Source organism: Lampetra planeri, chromosome 41, assembly GCF_965212315.1.
Source record: "Lampetra planeri chromosome 41, kcLamPlan1.2.h2, whole genome shotgun sequence".
In the NCBI taxonomy this organism is placed as follows: domain Eukaryota; kingdom Metazoa; phylum Chordata; class Hyperoartia; order Petromyzontiformes; family Petromyzontidae; genus Lampetra; species Lampetra planeri.
Genome location: NC_136147.1, coordinates 3,277,811 through 3,304,755, shown reverse-complemented (window position 1 = coordinate 3,304,755; position 26,945 = coordinate 3,277,811). Strand labels below are relative to the sequence as shown.

The 26,945-nt window shown below is 51.1% G+C and overlaps 1 protein-coding gene across 2 annotated transcripts in view; it reads left to right on the top strand.

Annotated features, from left to right (window-relative positions):
* LOC144732085 (electrogenic sodium bicarbonate cotransporter 1-like) overlaps positions 1-26,945 on the top strand; it is an 81,206-nt gene that overhangs the window by 19,909 nt on the left and 34,352 nt on the right. For both annotated transcript variants that reach the window (XM_078613348.1, XM_078613347.1), the window contains exons 4-6: positions 19,971-20,109; positions 23,370-23,530; positions 24,676-24,828. In XM_078613348.1, coding sequence (XP_078469474.1) covers positions 19,971-20,109; positions 23,370-23,530; positions 24,676-24,828 — 453 coding nt within the window. The remainder of the gene's footprint in view (positions 1-19,970; positions 20,110-23,369; positions 23,531-24,675; positions 24,829-26,945) is intronic.

Here is a 26,945-nt window from a genome sequence, read left to right as displayed (position 1 = left end):
GTCACGAACGTTTGAAGTCAAGATTAATTAATTAATTGCCTTTTATCCACGTGGCTTTACCGAAAGAACCAAAGAATAATGTTGTTGTTGTTGTTGAAAACAAATCTCATGGTGGTTGTCAAGGGCGGTCCCAACTCGCAGATTTGGCCACCGGGAGGAAGGAGGAGGAGGGGGGGTGCATGGCACCTCCAGCCCTCCCCCACACTCATTACGCGAACGCTCTCACCCCCTCACCAACAAAACCGTCGATCTTGGCAAATAAAGCGGAACAACAACAACAACAAAATCCCCGTAAGCGCCGCACACCAGAGGTCGCAACCGGGTACCCGATACCCGTACCCTACCCGATACCCGGCTACCCGTACCCGGGTACCCGTTTGCGACCCTGGTGCGGCCGGGTACGGGTAAGGAATCAAAAGCCAGTAGTAGGTTTTTACCCTTTTAAACTGGTACAAAACTGACACCTTTATTCAAGGCATCATGTATGCAATAACCACAACACAAGTAGTCAAAAAAGCAAACAAAAAGAAGCAACTCTGATAATGATAATAATATGCACTGTCCTTGAAGTTGAGTGGTCCACACCCGAGACGGCTTTCTTTAGAGCCTAGTCCCCCCATTGTTTGCGACCTCTGCCTCAACAATGGAGCGCGATGTCGCGAAATGCGACGCGTCTAGGAAGAACCTCGCGATGTGAGGGAGGCGCGCGCCCCTCCTGCCCCTCTGCCCCCTCTCGGGGAGTTCGCGAGCGAGTAGCGCACCGAGCTTGCAATTGAGAGGGGTCGCCATTCATTCATTCATCCATCCGCGAGGACATTGATTTGGTGTTCACGCAAGTTGTATTTATGTTTTTTTTTTCTATCAATCGAGGCTATCGCCAAGGCACCGCATGTCACCGGCGTGGTTGGCGAGGAGTTACGCAATTGGTTTTTTTAAAAATGTGTTATTTATAAAAGTCGCCGCTTCGATTTCACTCTCCCGGTGCGGCAGTTTGAAACGATGGGGCGAGTCTCTCAAATCTTGAGACACCACCACCACCACCACCACCCAGCAACCTCCACCGCCTCCACCGCGAGTCAAACAATAACAACCATGAGACAATTTAGATAAAAGTTATCAGTCTAACTCTGTACAACAAAAACAAATATGGCTAAACCAAAACCTTTTCGTAATCACAAAAATAAAGCTATAAAAACAATGTAACAGTGATCATAGGAACTGTGATTCAAATTTAACAATAATCGATAGACATAACATGTACGACCAAACTTTGCAGCCATAGCTGGCAGCATGAGTCACTCCATAACAGCAGGAGTATCAGTAGGAGTATCAACAATTTTCAATGCACCTTTAAAGATCAGCACACTATAATGTGTGGTCACTGTGTAAAACGTATCCTATTGTACTAATTATTGTACTAATAATTTGGCAATGCTGCTGCTGCTTGCGTTGGCAGTGGTACACACAAGCACAGAAAACAACAACAACAACAAACTCAGAATCAGAATAATGATTTCTATCGGAGGAATTCGATGAGCTATTAAGCGATTTTTTCGCAGATGTCCAGTAGGCGCGGGGCAGAGCGTGACAACAACAAACAGAACGGAAACACGATTCGAGTGCAAACTACAGGAAAGGTAAACAAATCACTTTAAAAAAGCAACACAACTATTTTTCGATTCAAAGCTTTCGTGACTGCAGGGATTCATCTTCTTGGTTCTTTCGGTAAAGTTCTCCACCTGAGGACGGCTGCTTGCGTGGTGGCCGAAACGTCGTGAGAATTATTTTATTATGTTTTATTTTTATTATTTTTTATTTCCATTCTACGTGACTTCACCGAAAGAACCAACAAGACAACTATTTTTGTTTTTAAATTTTACACGGTCGTCAATGCGTGCGTTTTTTTTGTATCCACGTGCTCTCAAAGAAGGCCCATCGCGCGAAACGTCGTCGATGATACATATTTATTTGTCTCTCTCTTTCAAGTCCATGCGCGGCGATATTGACGAATGCGCTGCGGGGCAATAGGGGGGGGGGGGGTCCGTACGGAACGCGCGTGCGCGTTCGTGCGTGCGCGTTCGTGCGTGCGCGTGCGTGCGCGTGCGTGCGTGCGCGTGCGTGCGCGTGCGTGCGCGTGCCGAGCCCCCCACGTGCCTCGTGCTGCTGACGTCGGCGGGGAGGCCGTGACGTCGACGTCGTCCGGTGGCCGCCGATCGCATCGAGTCCGCGACGTGAAAAGCGCTCACGGGCGAACAAACAGGTTGCAAACCACCGCCGCCACCGCCGCCGTCGTCACGCATATCCGTGTTGAACTTCTTTAGCACCGTACGTAACCAACCGTGCTGTGTTTGGGTGTGTGCGTTGAAGTTATTTCGCACATTACGTTGCCAACCGTTATATATGCGCGTACGTACGTTCAACTTTTTTCGCGCCGTACGTAGCTAACCGTGCTATGTATGTTAACGTGCTTTCACACCGTACTTAGCCAACCGTGATATGCGCGTACGTACGTTCAACTTCTTTCGCGCCGTACGTAGCCAACCGTGTTAATCGGAGGTGGGGGCGGAAGGACAACAAACAAAAAAACAAAACAAAGAAGTTCTAAACTGATGAGTTTTCAATCCGGACGATGATTTTAAAGTGCCACAGCTCACAGTGACATCCTAATATCGCGAGGGAAGAGCGTTCCAGACGGCCGCAGAAGCGCATCTGAAAGCGCCGCGATGCGATGCGGTGACAGGCGTCTTTGCTCGTCGGCTGAGCCAAAAGCCACCGCGGCTCAACGAGGATGAGCGGAGTTCGCCGGCTGAAGGTCGCACATCAACACTCAACGTGCCAAGCTTGGCAGCGTTAGCGGCAACGAAAACCGCGCCTTGAGTGCAACGCCCTTAAACTTTTACTGGAGGCGTTCGGCCAAACTTTCTTAGATCCTTGAAGGGGAGATCCCCCCCCCCCCCACACACACGTCCTAGACCGATGCCAGGTCCCCCCTCGCAAAAATATGTTTTAACCTTAAGGTTCATCTTCTTGGTTCTTTCGGTAAAGTCGAAACGTCGTGAGAATTATTTTTATTATGTTTTATTTTTATTATTTTATTACTTCCCTTCTACGTGACTTTACCGAAAGAACCAAGAAGATGAATCCCTGCAGTCACGAAAGCTTTAAATCGAAATTTAACCTTAAGGTGTTTAAAAAAGAAATTGTACCTGGTAAAATAAAGGTGAAATAAATAAAAATGAAATAAATAAAAATGGGGCCAAACGTTTCCCAGACGTTTGGAGCCGCTCTCGGGAGAACGAAAGCGGGCGCCTCTCTGATGCGTTCGCGGGTCGTACCGGTGCGATGTCCGACGTTTTGCTTCGGGTGCTGGGAGCTACTTCAGTTCCAGTGAAGTTCTCGAAGAAGCTACGAGATCTTCTTGGTTCTTTCGGTAAAGAAGGAAAATAATAAAATAATACAAATAAAACATAATAAAATACAATTCTCACTAGTGAGAATTGTATTTTATTATGTTTTAGTTTTATTATTATTTTATTATTTCACTTCTACGTGACTTTACATAATAAAATAAAATTTTCACTAGTGAGAAATGTATTTTATTATGTTTTAGTTTTATTATTTTATTATTTCCCTTCTACGTGACTTTACCGAAAGAACCAAGAAGATGAATCCCTGCAGTCACGAAAGCGTTAAATAGAAGCTACGAGAACGTGGGAAATAAACGTTGGACATCGCACCGCACAAACGCACGGTGTGGACCCAGAAAGGAGTCGGAGGACCATCCAGCACCACCGCAGTGCCATCATCTTCCAACCCGCACGGCTGTTGCGTGACCTCACAACGCGGCCGAATAGAACAATGTATCACCTGTGTTGTTGCTGCAAGGCAAAGACACAGACCCCCCCCCCCCCCCGTATAGCCTTAACAGACTGTTGGGGAAAGTGCTGTTAGCGAGCACCTATGAAGGCCGGCACGGCACACGAGGGGGTTGGGTGGCCAGCACCACGCCCGGTCGCCTTTGTCTCCCCAGTGGCGATGTTTTACACACCGCACCAGGTACTAATTTGATGCCGAGTCGACCTAGGGGAGGCCCAGGTACCGGTTCGGATAGTCGTCACTGCTGTTGGCCTGTAAGGTTCGTGAGCGCTGCGTGAGGCTCACGCTTCCTGACTCTCGCGCCTCGGTCGTGGTTGGGCCGAATGCTCGAGGCAGACAAATCCTGGACGAAACCGGATGCTGCCGCATTCGAGTTGTCTCGGGTCGATTAAAAATAAAACGCAAAAAATGTGTCCTGAGCTGACATTGGCTGGAGCGAGCTGGGTCCCCCTCGTATTTCGGTCAAGATTTTTTTTTTCTTGGTTCTTTCGGTAAAGTCACGTAGAATGGAAATAATAAAATAATATAAAATAAATATATAAACATCAAACATCATGAAATAATTCTCACGAAGTTATTATGTTTTATTTTTATTCTTTTATTATTTCCATTCTACGTGACTTTACCGAAAGAACCAAGAAGATGAATCCCTGCAGTCACGAAAGCTTTAAATCGAAATATTTTTTTGGTTTTTTGTCCGTGACTCGCGCGGGGGGCGACTCAATCGGCGACGCAGGTAAACAGCCTCGTGCCGTTCGCGGAGCCAAGAGCGGCAGCGTCGATTGTCGTGGGACTCGGATCGCGTGGGTCCGCGTCTGTGGGTGCCACACCGGCTCTGGCGCAGGGTTCCGAAACGCCGTGTTCGTTAACGATCGAACGAAATTTGAGCCGAAATAAACAAATTGAAAAGTGCGCAAAGAGGCGCGGAGAGACACGCGCTCGGATTTGACATTGAGAGACATGGAGGGGGAAACACGCGTGTGATGACATTGTCCATACGGTGAAGGAAAGTCTTCAGATGGGGCTCGGGCAGGACGCGTCGCCACGAAAAGTGATGGTGATGATGATGATGGTGATGATGGTGGTGATGATGTTGATGGTGATGATGGTGATGATGATGGTGATGATGGTGATGATGATGATGGTGATGATGATGGTGATGATGGTGATGATGGTGATGATGATGATGATGGTGATGATGATGGTGATGATGATGGTGATGATGGTGATGATGGTGGTGATGATGATGGTGATGATGATGGTGATGATGGTGGTGATGATGATGATGGTGATGCTGATGATAATGATGGTGGTGATGATGATGGTGATGATGATGGTGATGATGGTGATGATGGTGATGATGGTAATGATGATAGTGATGATGATGATGATGGTGATGATGATGGTGATGATGGTGATGATGGTGATGATGATGGTGATGATGGTGGTGATGATGATGGTGATGATGGTTATGGTGTTGATGGTGATGATGGTGATGATGATGGTTACCGATGGTCAAGAATTCTCGTGTTCGAGTGGTGTCCGACCTATCCCGGGCTTTCCTTTCAATCAACCCAGACTTTCAAACGTGTGGGGGGTAGGGGGGGGTATGGCCAAAACACCGTAATAACTTACATGGTATGGGGAGGGAGGGAGAGAGAGAGAGAGGGAGGCATTCATCCAGAAGTGAATGGACAAAGTGATTAACATTTCTTATGATCATTATGATTGTTGTGGTTGATGCTGGTGCAGCAGCAGCAGCAGCAAGAGTAGCACGTGTCTGCTTCCTCGGTCGATATCGATGTGAAACGGCGTAAGGGCACACGATGCCACGGCTTGCGATCGCGTTGTTTTCGCGGGGCGGTGTACATCGCATCGCCCCCCTTGCAATCATCAACTCCGAGCGGAGCGACCAATTCTGGGTTATCAATAACCACGCGGACGACCAAAACACGAATTCCATCACGAGTGCTCGCCGCAGCCTTCATTAAAATCCTGTTAATACCGAGTACTTATTACAGGGTTTGCGAGGGGGGGGGGGGTGTTCGAATCACCGTGACGCCGACAGCCCAAAAAAAACGCAGATGCGGTGTTCTTTGCCATCGAGGGGCGCGTTTAAAGGCTCAGCGGTGAGCTCCCCAGCTGGAGGGAGCTGCCGTTGTGTGCGATGCCGCGCGTTCTCCGGATCGTCAGGTGCTCCGGAAAGTAAAGTTGCACAAAGCTGGTGAACTCACAAATACGAAGAGTCTGTCATTCAGACTCTGTCTTCTCGACAGACCTGTTCTCCACCTGAGGACGGCTGCTTGCGTTGTGGCCGAAACGTCGTGAGAATGATTGTACGATGTTTTATTTTTGTTACTTTATTATTTTCCTTCTACGTGACTTTACCGAAAGAACCAAGAAGATGAGTCACAGTGTCCTAAATAATATATTTTTATTGATAGTTTCCGATATTGTAAATCTTTGTTTGAGCACGTCGTCAGCAAGTTTGTTTTAAACCCTCTAAACTTGTTTTACCATAGTTATGATGTATCGGTAATGAATTGCACCCGCAACATGTACAGCGGTTAATATTCCAACCGGGACCCTTTGTGAGAAAAAAAACGACCTGTGCTACTCAGTCGAGACATTTGATGAGTTAATTTAGAACGAGAAGGGCTGCCGTCACAAGGACACACACACACTCACACAAAACCCCTCCCGCTGTCTGACGACGTTGGCAAGAGCGCGTGACGCCGTGCCTCAATGAGAAAGCTTGCGAATTCAAATCCCTGTTTGTGAGCCGACTGCCCATCGCATTCTAGATTTGAAGCTTTCGTGACTGCAAGGATTCATATTCTTAGGTTTTTTCGGTAAAGTCACGTAGGTAAAAAATTAAAATTAATAAAAGTAAAATAAAAATAAAATAAAAATCACGACGTTTCGGAGGCAACACAAGCTTCCGTCTTCAGGTGGAACCGTCACAGCACGACTGCTGCATCAAGTAAAAATAAGTATAACTCGTAAAAACAAAGTTTTTCACTATAAATCCTTTATATGCGTGGCGGCTAGAGTCCTCTCGTCCTCTGGCTTGAGATGGCTGCCACCTATGGGTCAGATGATTGCATGGCAGCATTAAGCAATTGGTAATTAAATATAATATTTTTGTCCTAAAAAGTGTAAAATTTAGGAAATTTTTTTTCGCGAAAATACATTGTCACGCACAACGAGTCTGTGTGGAAAATGTCAGCTCGATTGGATCACGGGAAGTGGGTTAAAAAACGACCGAAAGATTTGCACGGTCCTAAGCAAGCAAGTGAACTTAATATAAAGGATTTAAAAACCTAAGAATATGCCCATCGCATCCCTATGGTGCCGCTAAAACGAGCATCAACATTGTGTACGCAAGTCAACAGTGGTTTGGCTTACGGGCCCCCCACACATCCACGGTAATGTGTAATTTCCACCGCTGGCTCAACGCTCCCAACCGACAAGAGGTGAGCGCCACTGCAGGCAACGGGGAGACGACTTTGACCTTTTGACACGGAGGTCAAAACCCCCATCGTGCTAGACGGGCGAAGCGGTCGTCGTCCGTCGGAGTGAAACTTCCATTGCTGGAGCATCGTGGAGGGCTTCACAGTGAACCGCTGTGAATTTTTTAGCAATTTAATTGAACAAGTTATGTTATTTCTAGATTTGAAGCTTTCGTGACTGCAAGGATTCATACTCTTACTTCTTTCGGTAAAGTCACGTAGGTAAAAAAAAATGAAATTAAAATTAATAAAATAAAACAATTAAATCACAAGTCTCCGTCATCAGGTGGGACCGTCACAGCCAGATTTGCTGCGTCTTTTTTTACCTACGTGACTTTACCGAAAGAACTAAGAGTACAAGTTATGTTATCTTAGACTCCGCGAGAGACCTCAACGCAGGCTTCCACAATGGGACAATTGTGGAAGCGCGCTTGAGTCGAGCCTCGTTCTGCCAAGCTGCGTGGCACCGACTGTTTACGCCACCGCTGCTGCTGCCGCTGCTGCTGCCGCTGCTGCTGCCGCTGCTGCTGCCGCTGCTGCTGCCGCTGCCGCTGCCGCTGCTGCTACCGCCGCGTGACGGGCACAGCAATGAGAGCGGAGCGCTCGGGGTGACCTCTCTTACGTCACCAGGGTGGCGTGATGTGAACCGAGCGAAGTGTTTCGCTCGTGGATTCGCATCGCCCTGGCTACTTGGCTTAGGACACGGGCGAATTCATTTCCCTTTTTTAACCTCCCCTGGCACACAAAGTCCTCCCTCCCCACCACCACCACCCCCCCCCCCCCGTCTCTCTGAGTGCCGGCGCGGGGATGAAACGACAAAATCATGATTTTTGCATAATTTTATTCTTGTTCCTCGGATGGAAAGCTACGTTCGTGCCCTCCGTGAGTTGAGCGGGGGGAGGTCGCGTGGGGCCTCTCAGCTCACGGGGAAGCGACCGCGTCAGGCCCTGCCGTTACAAAAAAAACTAGCCACCCTCCGAGATGTCATCAAGACGTCTCCTCTCTTTCTCTCTCGGGACGCGAGAGGATTAACAAACATGGGTACGCCGTGTCCCCGCGCGCGCATTGTTCGTGCCGATCGCACATTGGGGTTTGGCGTCACTTAATCACTGTCACGGAACACACAACAGCTCTGCTGTTCACACTATGGCCTTGTTATGTTCGCGTAAATCTCGCCCTTTATTGGATGTTCCCAAAACGTGGCCTGCGTGGCGAAAATCGGCCGTGGTGCTTAGTCCACTGGTGGGGCCGGTGGTGGGGGGGGGGGCAGACGCATAAATCAAGTTTGCGTGCCTCCGTGTGGCCACATAAATTATGTGCTCGACAAACAACACCTTCATCATAGCATCACAAGTGCGTGATGATATTGAGTCAGGCTCATCGCACGATTGACATTTTCAATGAAATTCTGTTGTTAGAATCATGAGCTGTTTTTTTAGCTTCAACGTTGACCAGGATCACAGTTGAAGCTGACATCCGATGCATCCCCCAACTTTTTCTCTCACGAATCCGAGGCCCCTTTGAGCTTCTTGAGGCCCTACGAATTTGCTAGGCTCTTTCGGTAAAGTCACGTAGAAGGGAAATAATAAAATAATAAAAATAAAACATAAAAAAATACAATTCTCATGACGTTTCGGCCACAACGCAAGCAGCCGTCCTCAGGTGTAGAACCTTCTACGTGACTTTACCGAAAGAACCAAGAAGATGAATCCCTGCAGTCACGAAAGTTTTAAATCGAAATTTGCTAGGTTGTTTATGCCCAGCACCACCGCTGACTAATGTCCCCTGCACAGCGCAGTATTCTTCATTGCAAGGCCCATGGGCCACTGGCGGACCCCTGGTGGCCCTTCAGTGCGGCCCCTGATGTGGGGCCTTCGACAATACACAAAGATATTCTTAGGTTTTTTCGGTAAAGTCACGTAGGTAAAAAATTAAAATTAATAAAAGTATAAGTATAACCCGTAAAAACAAAGTTTTTCACTATAAATCCTTTATATGCGTGGCGGCTAGAGTCCTCTCGTCCTCTGGCTTGAGATGGCTGCCACCTATGGGTCAGATGATTGCATTGCACCATTAAGCAATTGGTAATTAAATATAATATTTTTGTCCTAAAAAGTGTAAATTTTTTAAATAAATTTTCACGAACATTAATTGTCACGCACAACGAGTCTGTGTGGAAAATGTCAGCTCGATTGGATCACGGGAAGTGGGTTAAAAAACGACCGAAAGATTTGCACGGTCCTAAGCAAGCAAGCGAACTTAATATAAAGGATTTAAAAATAAAATAAAAATCACGACGTTTCGGAGGCAACACAAGCTTCCGTCTTATTGTGTTGCCTCCGAAACGTCGTGATTTTTATTTTATTTTTATTTTACTTTAATTAATAACATTTTTTTACCTACGTGCATTTACCGAAAAAACTTAAGAATATGAATCATTGCAGTCACGAAAGCTTCAAATCTAGAATTAATGCACAAAGAGTGAGAATACCGCCCCCCCCCCCCCTCCATCATCATCATCATCGTCAACGGGTGTGGCGGCCCTCACACTGATGATGTCTTGTCGGCGAAAGTGAAAGTGAGTGAAGAACGCTGCCCTAAAAACTTCCTTTTCATTATCAATGAAAGACGGCGAGGCGATATCATAGCAGCAGTGTAGTAACTCTAGCTGTGTGGAGCTTTGAGTGGTATCTCCTCAATGAAAGTGGGGGTGTTCCCCGGTCTCTGCAGTTTCCTCCCACACTTGAAATGGAATTGGCCAAAGATCACAACGCAGGACCCTCTGAAACGCTCTCGGCTAAAGCGCATCATCATATTAATATTGTTGTCATTTTGACTGCCATTGCGTCCTGAGTTTGTATTTAATCATTTTAACCTTGGAATGCTGTTGGAAACCGTCGGACCAACGTTGAGCCAACGTTCCTTGTTTCCTGGGGCTCCAGTGATCATGCAATGTTGGACCAACGTTTGTTTGTGGCTAGAACCGTCGGACCAAAGTTGGCCCAAATTTGGCCCCACTTTCTAGTGAACATGGTACTTTTGGCCAACGTTAGTTGAGAGATGTGAAGTCTACTGTGGTGGCGCAATGTTCATTACCTCGCCTGGTATGCAGGAGGTTATGGGTTCGATCCTGACCCTGACACCTGCTGCTGTATATTTTGAGCTTGCACGTTTCTCTCTCCTCGTGGTCGCGTGGATTTTTCTTCGGGTTCTGCGTCCCCCCCCCCCACATTTAGAATCAACATCACGCGTTTAGAGTATTGGGCTGCTGCTATCAATTTCCATGTGACACGTCACTTCGTTGAGCTATCATTTGTGGGCAGTTATGTTTAGTATATTTTGAGTTTTCATGTCTCTCTTGCCGTGGTGACATGGATTTTTCTCCGGGTCCTCCGGTTTTCCCATCCGCATTTAAAATCAACACGCGTTTCGCGCATTTGACCGCTACACATTCGCACATGACACGCCGCTTCGTTGAGCTATCATTTGTGATCGCCAAGGTCGCTTCTGAAATAAAAAAAAACAGAACTGTATAGTTTTGTGGGGCCTTACCTCGTAAAGTAAAAAACTTTAGTTGAGTATAACGTGCACTGAGAAGAAGGTTCGTGGAGGTGGGTGCGTGGGAAGGTCACCCACCCACCCATCCACCCACTCGGCGCTGTTCAATACGTGCGCGCGCGCGTGCCCTGTGGAGTCACCGGGGTCGAATCACAGCGCTCGGCAGTCAGTGGGCGTCGGCTCGTAACAGGACCATTAAGGCTTCTTGCGCGGGCTTGCGGGACGTTTGTTTACTCAGCAGTTCATTAGTATGCGGCGTGGCGTGCTCGCCGCGTTAACGGAACCAATGCGGGCCACTTAAGGACCCCGTTAAGTGGGTGTAATTGCCAGGTATTTACAACCAACGAGCGCTATTTTGATTTTTTAAGTTGTTTTAGTACTCGAGGGCTATATAGTTAAGGTGCCGCTTGAGTTAAAAGATCTTGGGGGGAGAGGGAGGGAAGGGGGGAGTTTAGGGGTCACAGTGCGCAATGCCGTAAAGTCGAGCAATACCCAGCCCGGTTGAGTCGTCAAGGTCAGAGCGAGACCCCTGCCATGCGCTGGCCAATGAGGTTCAATGTCAGGCGAATATATGAGCTGAACGTTGGTAACACATGTGAAGCAACGTTGTTGTTGCTGTTGTCCCCCGATAACACTGGTCAACACACTTTTTTCTGGCATAAGGTATTCCAACGGGTTTAAGGTAATTTTGGGGTGCTGATTCCAAATCTGGCATCAGTTTTTGTCTATCACATCAGGTTTTTGAGATATCAAATATTGAATTTGCAATAAAAACTGCGGAAGAAAAATATTAAATAAATGTGGATATCTAAATAAAATGATATTATAAACACACTATCCTAAAAATACAGCACCATATTTTAACACTAAAGCAGTCACTGACTCGCAACAACTTGCAATCATAAGTGACAGAGTTAATTTCGGGTAAAATCAATGAAAATGGGGTATGCCGATAGCATAAAAATGAGATGTGATAGAGCAAATCTGAGATCAGATTTGGAATCAGCACCCTGAAATTAGTCTAAAACAGCTGCAAAAGTCCAGGCCAGAAAAAAACGTTTTTTGTTGTTGTTGTTGACCAGTGTAATAGACGTTGCACGAACTTTCCCGGCAGGGTCGTGGCCACCGCAGGAGACGTGAGGACGCGATTCTCGTGCCGCATGAGCAACGAGAGAGTGTCTTCTTGGTTCGTTCGGTAAAGTCACGTAGAAGGGAAGTAATAAAAAAAGACCTGTTCTTCACCTGAGGACGGCTGCTTGCGTTGTGGCCGAAACGTCGTGAGAATTATTTGATTATGTTTTATTTTTATTATTTTATTACTTCCCTTCTACGTGACTTTACCGAAAGAACCAAGAAGATGAATCCCTGCAGTCACGAAAGCTTTAAATCGGAACGAGAGAGTGGTTCGATACGGGGATCGGGCGAAGGAGCAGAGGCAGCAGATCGGGGGGAGGAGACCGGGGATGAGATGAAAGCATGTGGCCCAGTGAGATATGGACTGAGATAAGGGGACAATCGTGGATGTGCTGGTAGAGAGATATCACGTGGAGAGAGACAGAGAGAAACATGAGAAGCCACTCTTTGCAAAAGGGGAGTTTTGGCTTGGAAGATGTAAGTCTATGGGTCTCTATCTAAGTCTCTGCATCACTCAGCTGGTATGTGAATCTATGGGTCTCTATGTAAGTCTATGGGTCTCTATGTAAGTCTTTGCATCACTCAGCTGGATGGTGAATCTATGGGTCTCTATGTAAGCCTGTGGGTCTCTATGTAAGTCTTTGCATCACTCAGCTGGTATGTGAATCTATGGGTCTCTATGTAAGTCTATGGGTCTCTATGTAAGTCTATGGGTCTCTATGCAAGTCTCTGCATCACGCAGCTGGATGGTGAATCTATGGGTCTCTATGTAAGCCTGTGGGTCTCTATGTAAGTCTATGGGTCTCTATGTAAGTTTCTGCATCACTCAGCTGGTATGTGAATCTATGGGTTTCTATGTAAGTCTATGGGTCTCTATGTAAGTCTCTGCATCACGCAGCTGGTATGCCTGACCAGACTGTAGGGGCAAGTGCTGTTAGCAAAGTAGCAGCACCTATGAAGGCCGGCACGGCACACGAAGGGGGTGGGTAGCCAACGCCACGCCCGGCCGCCTTTGTCTCCCCAGTGGCGATGTTTACTACACACCGCTACACCAGGGTACTCATTTGACGCCGAGGACCGGTTCAGATAATCGTCACCGATTGTTGGCCGTGCTCACGAACCACTCCCCCCCCCCACACCCCCCACACGCGCACGGGGTTCGGACACGCGCCGTGTCGATCCGGCGGCGGGCGGCTCGTGTCGGCGTCGAGGCGATCTCGGTTCGCGTAAAACCGCGAGCGGCTTAGACGAGGGGCGAATGTGAGCGTGACGCGCAGCCGCGGCAGAAGAACGTCGTAGAAGGCGGTGAGGTCACGCGAGATCCCCCCCCTCCCTCCTCCTTCTCTCCTCGCCCCCCTCCCTCCCTCCTCGCCCCCCCCCTCCTTCCTCGCCCCCCCCCTCCCTCCTTGCCCCCCTCCCTCCCTCCTCGCCCCCCTCCTCGCCCCCCCCCTCCTTCCTCGCCCCCCCCCTCCCTCCTTGCCCCCCTCCCTCCCTCCTCGCCCCCCTCCTCGCCCCCCCCTCCTTCCTCGCCCCCCCCCTCTCTCCTTGCCCCCCTCCCTCTTCGCCCCCCCCCTACCTCCCTCCTCGCCCCCCCCTCCCTACTCGCCCCCCTCCCTACTCGGCCCCCCTTCCTCCTCGCCCCCCCCTCCCTCCCTCCTCACCCCCCACCCCCTCCCTCCTCGCCCCCCCCCTCTCCCCCCACCTGGGCACGAGCGGAACGTTAATCGCAGGTGAAGTGCGCGCGCACCCTCTGAACGGCGTCAGCGGTTGAGACGAGACGCGTTGTTGTTGTTGTTGTGGCTCTCGCTCGGGGCTGCACTGCACCCAGCTGGAGGTGACCGGTGCCTCGACGGCCACCGCCCGCTCGCTCGCTCGCTCGTCCGCGTCGTCACCCGCCCGCTCGCTCGCTCGCTCGTCCGCGTCATCACCCGCCCCGGCCTTCGTCCACCCAACCACCCCTCGTCGTTCCCGAGCCAATGCCCCACAGCAGCCGCCGTTCGCCACCGAGCCTCCTCCCACGGCGCCTGTGCCAGGCCAGGTGCACTTTTGTGGGCCACGCGAAAGTGCCACGGGGCTCGGTGACGGGAGGTCACCGTGGCCAAGTGAGCCGGGCGCCACTGGGCGGGGGGGGGGGGGGTTGCCTGACCGAGATGACCGCAGCAGATGCGCCGACCTGTTTGCTGTGCCCCCCCCCCCTCTCTCTCGTCTCGAGTTCCACCACCTGAACGCGCAGTGGGGTCCTCACCGCCCCCCCCCCCCCCACCAAGGCACGCTCGTGGTTGTTCACGTTGCCTATCGGCGCGCTTTGTCGCCGCGACGTATCGCTAAAGTTCGAAAAATTTGACCCGCTCGGTATCCACGCTGCAGCTTGTGCAACCCCCCCCCCCCCTCCGACGACCCCCAACACCTTTCTGTCCACAGGGGGGGGGGGGTCGATCAACATGTTGTGAACCGCTGACTTCCATCCTCACATTAGTGAAGATAAAAAAAAACATTTTTTATAAACGCTCAAACTCCACCGTCATCGAGGCTTAAGTGGCTTAATCTCAGCCGGAGCTGTACGGGGCTGAGCTCTGGAAAATAAACCGCCCTCCCCCCTTGCTTCTCCCACCGCCTCCCACTGTCAAAGTAAAGAGTGAAAGAGGGGGGGGGGTGCTGGAAGGAAATCCTGGGAGTTGGTGGTTGGGAACTAATGAGGATCAGATCCATTCGTTCGTTCGTTGGTTTTATCGATCTGCTCTTTGGTTCTTTTTTCTTCTTGGCTCTTTCGGTAAAGTCACGTAGAAGGGAAGTAATAAAATAATAAAAATAAAACATAATAAAATAATTCTCACGACGTTTCGGCCACAACGCAAGCAGCCGTCCTCAGGTGAAGAATGAAACACCACCAAGCTTGGAGCGTATATTTAAGCTGGGTTGGAGGGGGGGAGGTAGGGAGAATAGCGACCTTGACAAAATAATTTGCATATCAAGAGGAATTTAGCATATGCTCTTTGGTTGTTTCGGTAAAGTCACGTATAAAGATAAAATAATAAATTAAATACTAGCATACGACGTTTCGATTGCAACACAAGCAATCATAGAGATATCTGTCTGCTTATATGTCTGTCAATATGTCTCTGGTTCTGTGTTTTATCTCTCTCTCAAATTTATCATTCTCAGGAAGAACGTAATCAACCAGGTAGGGTGTTGACTGTTATGTTATCCAACTCTCTGTTGTATTACATTACATTTCTAAGTATACTAGATTTGTGTTTCTATTTCATTTATACCTGATGACGATTGCTTGTGTTGCAATCGAAACGTCGTATGCAAGTATTTAATTTTTTATTTTATCTTTATACGTGACTTTACCGAAAGAACCACAGAGTAATTCCTGCGGTCATGAAAGCTCCAAATTAAGTTTTTTATCGATCTGCTTGTCCCGGTGAGGGTCGCGGCGGCAGCGTGTTGAGTAGGGCGGTCCAGACCTCACTTTGCCTGGCGACAGACTCATGCTCCACATTAATATACACTACTACACTACTATACACGACTATACACAGACTCTAGTTCTTCCTATGAAATTCCCAGGCGTTCCCAGGCCAGCCGTGCAGCGTTGTCCTGGGCCGGCCCCGTGATAGGATTCCTCCAGTCTAAATGACCACGATTCTGAAATAACGAAAGATTATTATCACCGTCATCATCATCACCACCACCACTCGTCCCATGCTCTCTCGTACTCTGCAGACTCCGTGTGTCACAGAAGTCGTCTGCTAACGAGTTCCTCGGGTGGTCTCCGATGTCCCGCTGCCCAGAAGCAGCCGCGTCGGGAGCTTTCAGGCGGCAATCGTCGTTGTAATTTAGTGGAGGCAGTAAAAAAGAAAGAGAAGGGGGGAGGGGGGTTCAAGCTGAAGGTAACCGCAACTCGTTCGCCTAAACGGCCGCCGTTACTGCGCTTCCATGCGTTGCGACGTAAGCGAGCATTATAGTGTCCGTGAGACTTCGTTAAAGGGTTACTTTGCATTTTATAGCCTTTATCGGCGGGGCGACCTAGAGGGTATTGCAACTCGTTGTTTTACGTAGCGTGTAACTCATTCTACACAGCTTCCCTACACTCCACCCCACCCCAATAAAATCTCAAGGCTTGGAGTCAAAGGGCAGAGAAGCCCTGTTCGGAGATGAGCGGCTGCGCTGACTTTGACTGCTGTTGGGGATCTCCTACCTAGGTCTTTTTTTCTCCACTGGCTCACCCCAGCCGAGCCACCGCGTTCGCCCTCACGGTACGGGGGGTGGTGGTGGGGGGTGGGGGGGGCGGTGAGCGGGTGGGGGGGGGGGTCAGTTTCCACTGGCTCACAATGTCGTGCCGTGCCGAAACCAAACCGCGCCTCGCTGGCCTCACGAGACACGGGGCCAAGCAGGGCCAGGGCTAATGGCGCGTTCGGTGCATGTTCAGTGCAGCGATGATGGCACGGAGCCGCCGTTGCGACGGCGTCATCCGCACGCGTCTCGTTCACGTTCGTTGAGGCTGTGACGTCGGCAGGCACGGTTCTGCTTCTGCAGTGGGAAAGCGAAGAGCCGCGCCGGACTGGCTCGGTCAAGGCCTCCCGAGCGATCGCTCGGATGTTGCCAATGGAACAAAAAGCGATTTGCCCGGTTCGTTGCTTTTGCTGCCGATTCATGGACGTTGCTCGGATTCCCCCGTCAGCTGTCACGCGACGTACATTGGCCCTCCCGCCGCCGAGCAGATAGGGAACGGGGGTCTCGGTGTTGTCACGGTTACGCACAAAGGTTGTTTGTGCTCTCAGTCAAGACCGAAAGGAGACGCAAAAAAACTCCCAACGCGACCACTCGAGGAATGTGATGAGCAATCATGTTTGGTGATTCGAAATTACTCAGGTTTTGTGTTTTTTCAAACTTGGAGCGTTGGGGTGAATTCGATTTCTTGACTGTTGATTGACAGTAGATCTCTTTATAAGTCATCAGCGCTGCATACACACAGACCAAGATTGCGTCTGATCAAAATTCCGTCCTGTAGATGTGTTCATTGTGTGGGTGTGTGTATTTTGTACACTGGTAAAATACCTTACATCAAAAGTACCCTTTTAGAGAGAGACAGACCATTTTACATCCCGTGACAACACATTCAAGGCGATGGCTTTTCTACAGGTTATTACATCTCGACACGGATGTCTGAGATCGCTTCGTCGAGATGGAAAGATTTCTGAGATGGCTGTGCATCTCTACAACAGCTATCTGCGACAGCTATTAACAGCAGCAGCAGCAGCCGTGTCTACATCCTTATACACTTAATTATCAGCACTAGTTTGTAATAAAAAAAAATACAATCTCGCACACTTGGTAAATTTTATTTACCGCGTGCTGCGGATTATTGCGGTTGTTATTTCTCTTGTTTTATAAAGTAAAAGTTGTGAGTCCGTATTGCCATTCGTAGGTGGGCGTGTGTGCGTGCGTGCATGACACACACACAGTGTAACACAGAGAGCGTAACACACACACACGCATAGAGTGACACACACACACAGAGTGACACACACGCACAGAGTGACACACACACACGCTCAGAGTGACACACACGCACAGAGTGACACACACACAAGCACAGAGTGACACACACACACGCTCAGAGTGACACACACACACGCGCACAAAGTGACACACACACACAGAGTGACACACACACACAGAGTGCCACACACGCACAGAGTGACACACACACACAGAGTGACACACACACACAGAGTAACACACACGCACAGAGTGACACACAAACACACGCACAGAGTGACACACACACAGAGAGTGACACACACACACAGAGTGACACACACACACGCACGCACAGAGTGACACACACACACGCACAGAGTGACACACACGCACAGAGTGACACACACACACGCACAAAGTGACACACACACACAGAGTGACACACACACACAGAGTGCCACACACGCACAGAGTGACACACACACACAGAGTGACACACACACACACAGAGTAACACACACGCACAGAGTGACACACACACACACGCACAGAGTGACACACACACAGAGAGTGACACACACACACAGAGTGACACACACACACGCACGCACAGAGTGACACACACACACGCACAGAGTGACACACACACACGCACAGAGTGACACATACACACACACAGAGTGACACACACACAGAGTGATACACACACACACAGAATGACACACACACACACGCACAGAGTGACACACACACGCACGCACAGAGTGGCACACACACACGCACAGAGTGACACACACACACGCACAGAGTGACACATACACACACACACAGAGTGACACACACACAGAGTGATACACACACACACAGAATGACACACACACACACGCACAGAGTGACACACACACACGCACAGAGTGACACACACACGCACAGAGTGAGACACACACACGCACAGAGTGACACATACACACACACAGAGTGACACACACACGCACAGAGTGAGACACACACACACACGCAGAGTGACACATACACGCACAGAGTGACACACACACAGAGTAACACACACACACGCACAGAGTGACACACACACGCACAGAGTGAGACACACACACACACGCAGCGTCCGGACTTGCATACCTTTATTGCCACCGACCGCCAGTTTTTATTTTGCGGGGGGGGGGGGGGGCTGGGGGGGGGGGGGGTAGCGTCTTGACTTTCAGGAGCGTCAGCAAATCCTGAGAATCCGCTCCGGGAAGATCGTCACACTGCGATAATATAATCGGCCCTCTTGCTCATCAATGCGAGTGGACTGTATTCCTTCAAGCGTCCAGGTTATATCGTTTTTTGTGTTGTTTAATATTTACACAACGCGTTTTTCCAGGAGACGTAACAACATCTGGTTGACGGCGGGGGGGGAGGCGAAGAGTCAGTGCTCGCATGGCAATTGTCAAATCACTACTTTATAAATCACACCAAGTGGCCATTGAGATTCAGACCAATTATCAAGGCGGATAAGGTTGACGGAAAGGCAGGGATATAATCGGCGCTATTTATAGCTAATGAATTGGGGACCGAGAGGAGGAGTGACCGGTCTCTCCGCAGTGGTGAAAGGTGGCATAAGTTAATAATTGTCCAGGTAAGCCTGGCGCTGTGTACGCAGCGTCACGAGCCGTATAAACTGCGGCTTAAAAAGAGGCAGCCGCTAAAACAGCTGGGGGCTGAATCGAGAGGAGCGCGACGCGGGGGGGAAGACTGCTCCACGAACTCAAATCACAGCTGGCGGCTCCGCACACACCTGACAGCAAGATTATTATTTTTTTTAAATATAAACCATTTATTTCCGTTGCACTTTAACAACAAAAGAAAAAGGCTGTTTTTTTGTTGTTGTTGTTCTTGTTGCAAAGAGCGAGTTCTCTCACCGCCATCACCCCCAACCACCCCGTACGCAGGTGTTTTGCTCAAAAAAATTAAGAACATTAATTGCGAATGTTGCCGTCACCGACGAACGTGTCTGTCCCGTGACTCATTTAGCCAGTTGGTTCAAACGCTGCACCATCACAGCTGACAAGAAGGGGAGGCAGAAGTCACCGAGCGATTTCGTCGAAGCGGTTTTGGACATTCGCGTTATCCGTGCTTTGAGGCCAGTTTCATCCGAGGTGCGGCCGGGCAGACCCTTGTAGAGGGGCCAGGGGGTGGGCGAGACACCAAATCTGTCTCTTGAAACAAACGAGCAAACCCCAATGTCAGAGATCAAAGTCCCGCTGGAGAATGTGGAGAAGCAGCAGCAGCAGGAGGAGGAGAGCAGCTACGGGCGCGGGACGAGAGAGGATCAGGAGGATCAGGAGGAGGAGGCGTTGGCGGGTCCTCGCGTGAGCCGCAGCATCTTCGTGTCCGCAGTGACCCCGGGGGTGGAGCGTGCCCGACTCTTCCTGAGCGACGAGGGCGATGGAGCGCCCCCGCCGCAGCTCTTCACCGAGCTGGACGAATTGCGCACCAGCCACGACGGGCAGGACATGGAGTGGAAGGAGACGGCCAGGTGAGCGAAACTCCTCGGGGCGCCGGGGTTGCGGGCAACTTATCGGGGCGCCGGGGTTGAGAGCAACTTTTCGGGGCGCTGGGGTTGAGGGCAACTTCTCGGGGCGCGCGGGGTTGAGGGCAACTTATCGGGGCGCCGGGGTTGAGGGCAACTCGTCGGTGCGCCGGGGTTGAGGGCAACTTCGCGGTGTGCCGGGGTTGCGGGCAACTTATCGGGGCGCCGGGGTTGAGGGCAACTTATCGGGGCGCCGGGGTTGAGGGCAACTCGTCGGTGCGCCGGGGTTGAGGGCAACTTCGCGGTGTGCCGGGGTTGCGGGCAACTTATCGGGGCGCCGGGGTTGAGGGCAGCTTCTCGGGGTGCCGGGGTTGAGGGCAACTTATTGGAGCGCCAGGGTTGAGGGCAACTTATCGGGGCGCCGGGGTTGAGGGCAGCTTCTCGGGGTGCCAGGGTTGAGGGCAACTTATCGGTGCGCCAGGGTTGAGGGCAACTTATCGGTGCGCCGGGGTTACGGGCAACTCCCCGGCGGCACACCCGAACCCACCCCCTCCCCCCCCGCCGCTTTGCACTGAAACCACGAAGTTCAAAATGTAACCCTTGGCGCCGAGTTAAATGGATGTTAGCTCAAGAGGGTATCTCAATCAAGGTGGCTTATGCACCTGGGGCACAGAGGCTCATAAAACGAGTGGGACTACAGACACGGAGATTTGCTTCGGAACTTCAAATCCGCTCCCCCCCCCCCCCAAATACATGAATTTGCATTCGCCCCCCCTCAGTCCCGTTTATCGGTGCTTCTTCTGCAAAAAACCCCCACAAACGGTAGTTTTTAATTCTTTATTGTCGAGTCAGTGCCGGTTGTGTCGATTTTTTTAGTTTGTTTTACTAGGTTCTGATTTATTGACCATTAATCCTTTCGACACCCCCAGTAAAATGCCGCACGACCGCCCCACCACCACCACCACCACCACCCCCATCCCTCCTCTCACGTCGCCCCATGCTGAGCGAAGATTATCTTCCGTGGAGATGTGCGAGAGAGAGGCGGCGGGCGTTTCTCCCCGAACCGCGATAATCTAATCTGTCAAACGAGTGGGCGCGGAGTGACCCTCACGTCAAAAAAAAAACAATATAAAGTTTCGATTGAAAGCTTTCGTGACTGCAGGGATTCATCTTCTTGGTTCTTTCGGTAAAGTCACGTAGAAGGGAAATAATAAAAGAATAAAAAGAAAACTTCGTAAAATAATTCCTATAATTCCTTTGAATTATTTTCTTATGTTTCATTTAATAAAAAATAAAACATAATAAAATAATTCCCATGAATTATTTTATTATGTTTTATTTTTATTATTGTATTATTTCCCTTCTATGTGACTTTACCGAAAGAACCAAGAAGAACGATATAAAGCTTTGGCAGGCGCTGGAACGCGACGCGCTTCCTGCTTCTCGACCGCAACCAAACCGGCCGTGGGCTTCGACCGGTGACGGCTTTCGCCAAAACACCGTCCGCGCGCGCGCGCGCGCGTGCGCGCGTGCGTGCGTGCGTGCGCGCGTGCGTGCGCGCGTGCGTGCGCGCGTGCGGTCAACAACGTGGGGAGCGGTGGCGCAGCGGTTAGCGCTACGCTGCGCTATGAACACGGCGACCCGGGATCGATTCCCGCTCACGGCCAACACCCAGTGACGATTATCTGAACCGGTCCTGGGCCTCCCCTAGGTCGACTCAGCCTCAAATTAGCACCTGGTGCGGTGTGTAAATATCGCCACTGGGGAGACAAAGGCGGTCGGGCGTGGTGCTGGCCGCCCACCCCCTCCGTGTGCCGTGCCGGCCTTCATAGGTGCTCGCTAACAGCACTTGCCCCAACAGTCTGTTGCAGGCTACACGGGGGATCTTTTATCTTTGTGGTCAACATCGCCACTTGGACCCTTGCAAATTTCAAGTTTATTGATTTAACCCGTTGAGACCTCCAAGACACAGAGAGAAAGGAGACCAGGATAGCAGGGTCAGTTTGCGAGTTTTGACCCAGGCCGTTAAAATCAGACGCAAAACTAAAAAAAGCGACGAGAATAAGGAACGAGACGGCGATGAAGCAAGAGCATTAGCAGAGCAAAGGGCAAAGGAAATCGACGGGGACCCTCCAGAAGGAATGCAATCGTCGGGTGACGCTGACGCCGTCTTGTCTCTGCATGGTCCTCGTGTGGCGATCCCACGCGGTGACCCACAATGCAACGCGCCAGCAACATTTTAAGGAGAGAAAATGAAAACACCCAGTAATTACTCTTAATATGGATTAGTTTGAATTGGCAATGATAGTGTGGAGGGGGGGGGTTATCAGTGAAAGGGGTTGTCCGATAATATAATCAATAGCTGACTAAGAGTCTGACTATTCATATGCTTAGCTGCAAAATGTTGATCCGGAAACAAATTTTATGACATTCTTATCTGGCCGGCCCCATGGTGTAAAGTGCATTCTCCAACACGAATCTCTGTGTCCTCTCGCGTGCGCGTACTATGAAGAGGGGACGTTATTCTAAACGTTTCTGATTAAACATCTCTCCTTGAACAGAATCAGAACATTTGTATCTTCGACTGTAGGAGGAATCCGATGAGCTATGAAGGTTTTTTTTTTTAAAGATGTCCAGTTAGGGCGGGTTAGCAATTAACGACGACAGTTCACCACAACGATATGAGTGTACAGGCGTGGTTCAGATGTATTGTGACCCCCCCCACTCCAATTAATTAACCCCTAACATTTGTTTACCTTTTGCATGTTATATTTATATTTTTTAAAAATCTTACTTTAAAAATACACTTTGTAGAGAATTAAATGGGGGGGTCGCAAGTGCATCTGGACCGCCCTGTACAATCTAGAAAATGTAAGCAAGTCATTATAAAATAAAGTACACGAGCAGAAATTGCATAAGTACATAAGCTCCTGCCGATGCGCCAACAGCAGCAGTGCTGTCGAAGGACGCGTTCAGTTCATTCAGACGCTGTCTCCCCGACAGACCTGGTCTTCACCTGAGGACGGCTGCTTGCGTTGTGGCCGAAACGTCGTGAGAATTATTTTATTACGTTTTATTTTCATTATTTTATTACTTCCCTTCTACGTGACTTTACCGAAAGAACCAAGAAGACGCGTTCAGTTTGTGTTGCTGTCGTCGCTGTGATTTGTTCGCGTGCTCCACTGCCAACTACATCGGCAGCCATACGACCGTCTGATTACGACGATGATCGTGACGACGATGATGTTGATCGTGTGACGTGCCAGGTGGGTCAAGTTCGAGGAGAAGGTGGAGGCGGGGGGCGAGCGATGGAGCAAGCCGCACGTGGCCACGCTGTCGCTGCACGCACTCTTCGAGCTGCGCTCCTGCATCCAGCTCGGGGCCGTGCTGCTCGACCTGGAGGCGCTCACGCTGCCGCACATCGTGGGTGCGTGCCACGCCGCTGCACCACCGCCGCTGCACACCGCTGCACTCGCTGCTGCACCACGCTACACTACCGCCGCTGCACTCGCCGCTTCACACCGCTGCTCCACCGCCGCTGCACGACGCTGCACTACCGCCACTGCACGACCTTGCACCACCGCCACTGCACTCGCTGCTGCACCACGCTGCACCACCGCCGCTGCACGACGCTGCACTACCGCCACTGAATGGGCTGCATAGCTGCCGCAAGCAGTTGCACCACCGCCACTCCGCCTCTGCACTACTCTGCACGACCGCCGATACGCTCGCTGCACGATCAAAGATGCAGCTGCACACAGCTACGCGTCGGCCGTTGCACCGCCGCTGCACGCAGTTGAACCCCCGCCGCACCGCTTCTGCACAACGCTTCACGACCGTCGCTGCACAGCCTCCGCACACCGTCTCTTTACGCAGCTGCACTCGCTTCACTCCGATGCACTCCGCTTCACAGCCTCTGCACATAGCTTCACCCAGTCTCTGCATTACGCTGCACAGCCCCTACACGCCGCTGCACTCGCTGGATCTTTGTCTATTGTGCGAAAGGTAAAGCACGTGCGGTGTAGGGAGTGATGCGCGTGTGTGTGTGTTTGATCACGGGTCGACTGACGGTCATCTCAGTCAGTCGACCCGTGGCACCTGCTGGGTCTGCCCCGTGACCTCCTGCCAGCGGGCGTTCGACACTTCAGGTGGCCTCTAGGTGCACATGGCCTGGCACAAGCGGCGTGGTGACGTCACCGCCACTTAGTGGAGAATGGCGGTTGTTGTTGTTGTTTGATCTTAGCGGCAGCGTGTGTGTGTGTGCGTGATCATAGCGGTAGCGCAGTGGTTAACCCAGCGACTCGAGTTCGATACCCGCTCACGGCCAACACCAGTGACGATTATTATCTGAACGGGTCCTGAGCCTCCCCTAGGTCGACTCAGCCTACAATGAGTACCTGGTGCGGTGTGCAAGCATTGCCACTAGGGACACAAAGGCGGTCGGGCGTGGTGCTGGCCACCCACCCCCTCGTGTACCGTTCCGGCCTTCATACCTGCTCTCTAACAGCACTTGCCCCTACAGTCCGTTAAGGCTACACGGGGGATCTGTGTCTTCTTGTGTGCTGCGTGCAGACCTGATGATAGGAAGCCAAATCGCGAGCGGCCAGCTGCGGAGCGAGCAGAGGGACAAAGTGTCGCACGCGCTCCTGCGGAGACATCGCCACCAGACCAAGAAGTCCGGGCTGAGGTCCCTCACGGACATCGGGAAGTCGGTGTCCGGCACGAGTGAGCTAAGCCCCGGCGACGACGCATCTCTCACCCAACCCCCCCTCCCCCACCCCCTTCCAGTAAACGTGCTAACGTTAGGTTAACGTCGGCACGCGGTTGGAAGCGTTGGACCCGACGTCGGGCCAATGTTCCATGTCGACTGGATCTCCGGCGTCGGGCCAATGTTCGCATGCGGTTAGGGGGCATCCATTTAGTTCGTACGCATTGAGGGAGGGGGGGGGGTAACCCAAATGGGTACGCTTGTGTATGGGGGGTTCTACTGACAATGAACGCATAGGAAACGGGGGAGTGGGGGTGAAGCCTCGATAATAATCTGTCTACATTGGCCTTCAAATGAGTTAGATAGTCCGGCGGTGGACTATCTAACTCATTTGCTTAAACACGTTAATATTATTAATTCTTGATCGTTTCTGCGTGGATTAAATATAGGATTCGGGGGGGGGGGGGGGTGCGTCAAGCGCACGTACGCAGGTGGGGGGGGGGGGTGTAGAAAGTCCGCGTGCGTACAGGGAGGGGTCAAGTTTTGACAGATTTTTGCGTACCTACTCAATGGATGGCCCCTTGGGACCGCTGAACCAACGTTAGCCCAACGTTGGGCTAACGTTGGTTGACGTTGGGACTAACGTTGGGATAACGTTGGTTGACGTTGGGATGGTATGTTGGGCCACCGTTGGTCCAACGTTGGGACTAACGTTGAGCTAACGTTGGCAGGCGCGCACCACGTACGCAACACAGCAGTACAGCCTCGCCACTCAACAACAACAACAATAAGAGTAACGTACCCCCCGCCGTCCGACACAGGCAAACAGATCGAATGCGTCTCGTGGTGCAAATCTGTGCCAATCGATGAAAAAGTTTGTTCGTCAATCCGGTTACGCCGAAAAGAGCAAAACAAAATTAAGCAAAAGTGTTTAAAAGCATTCCACGTTTCGCTGACGATGACAACGGGTGTCGGTCAGGGGTCAGCCGGAGCTCTGACCTCGAGTGAATGGCCACGTGACTTAATTCACAAAAGAACGCGGATTGTGAATGAGCTCATCGTCTCGTTGAAAGCTCGTGGAACGAAAACGAACAGCGGCAGGCAACTTCCATTCACACGGCGCCAGAAAAAAAGTCTCGAAGTTTCGAACGATCGGAAGAGTTCTAGGGGAGGGGGAGGAGAAGGGGGGGGAGGGAGGGAGGGAGAGGGGGGAGGGAGGAGGGGGGAGGGAGGAGGGGGAGGGAGAGGGGGGGAGGGAGTGAGGGGGAGGGAGAGGGGGGGAGGGAGGAGGGGGGGAGGGAGGAGGGGGAGGGAGAGAGGGGGAGGGAGGAGTGGGGGAGGGAGTGAGGGGGAGGGAGCGGTGGGGGGGGGGGGAGGGAGGAGGGGGGGAGGGAGAGAGTGAGGGAGAGGGGGTGGTGGGGGGTGGAGGCTGTAGATGAGTGGGGTGTGAGTTCAAGAGGGCGGGTGAGGCTCTGCGGAAGAGTCGGCCGAGCGAAGAGGGCGAGTGGGTTTGTGCGGACACCGGGGGGGGGGGGGGGTCAAGGTCACTCCTCGGGCGGGTAGGCGGCGGAGGGTTGGGATTGGGGGGGGGGGGCTCGTGCCCACGCGTGCCCCGCACTGCACACGCTCACAGAGTGTCCACCACGTGCAGTGTCCACCACGAGCAGTGTCCACCATGAAGTGTCCACCAAACGGACTGCGGTGCCTCTTTCTCCTGAACGACACCATTTCCCCCGTAATAAATAAATAAATAGCTATCACGACGACCTTACTATCATAGATATTCCTAATCTCGAGATAAGATTATTCGAGAAAATAATTGTTGGCAATTGGCACCCAGAGTGTGTACCAATAACCCCTTTTTTGGGGTTCAATTACTTTCGTGTGTGCCTGTGTGCCCAGCGCCTTGCTACCCCTGGGCTTGGCAGGCGTTGTGGCTTTCTGGTGGATAGCCCGGGGTTTCACGATAAACACCGTCCACAAGAGCAGGCTGGTCACCCGCTGACCGTACTCCCACACACGGCTTAGCCATTACCACGTTCCGAGTTAATCACCAGCGCGAGCCCCCGCCCCTCTCTAAAACTAAACTATATATTTGTTTTACTTTAGCGGATGAGGCCCACGGCTCTTTTTC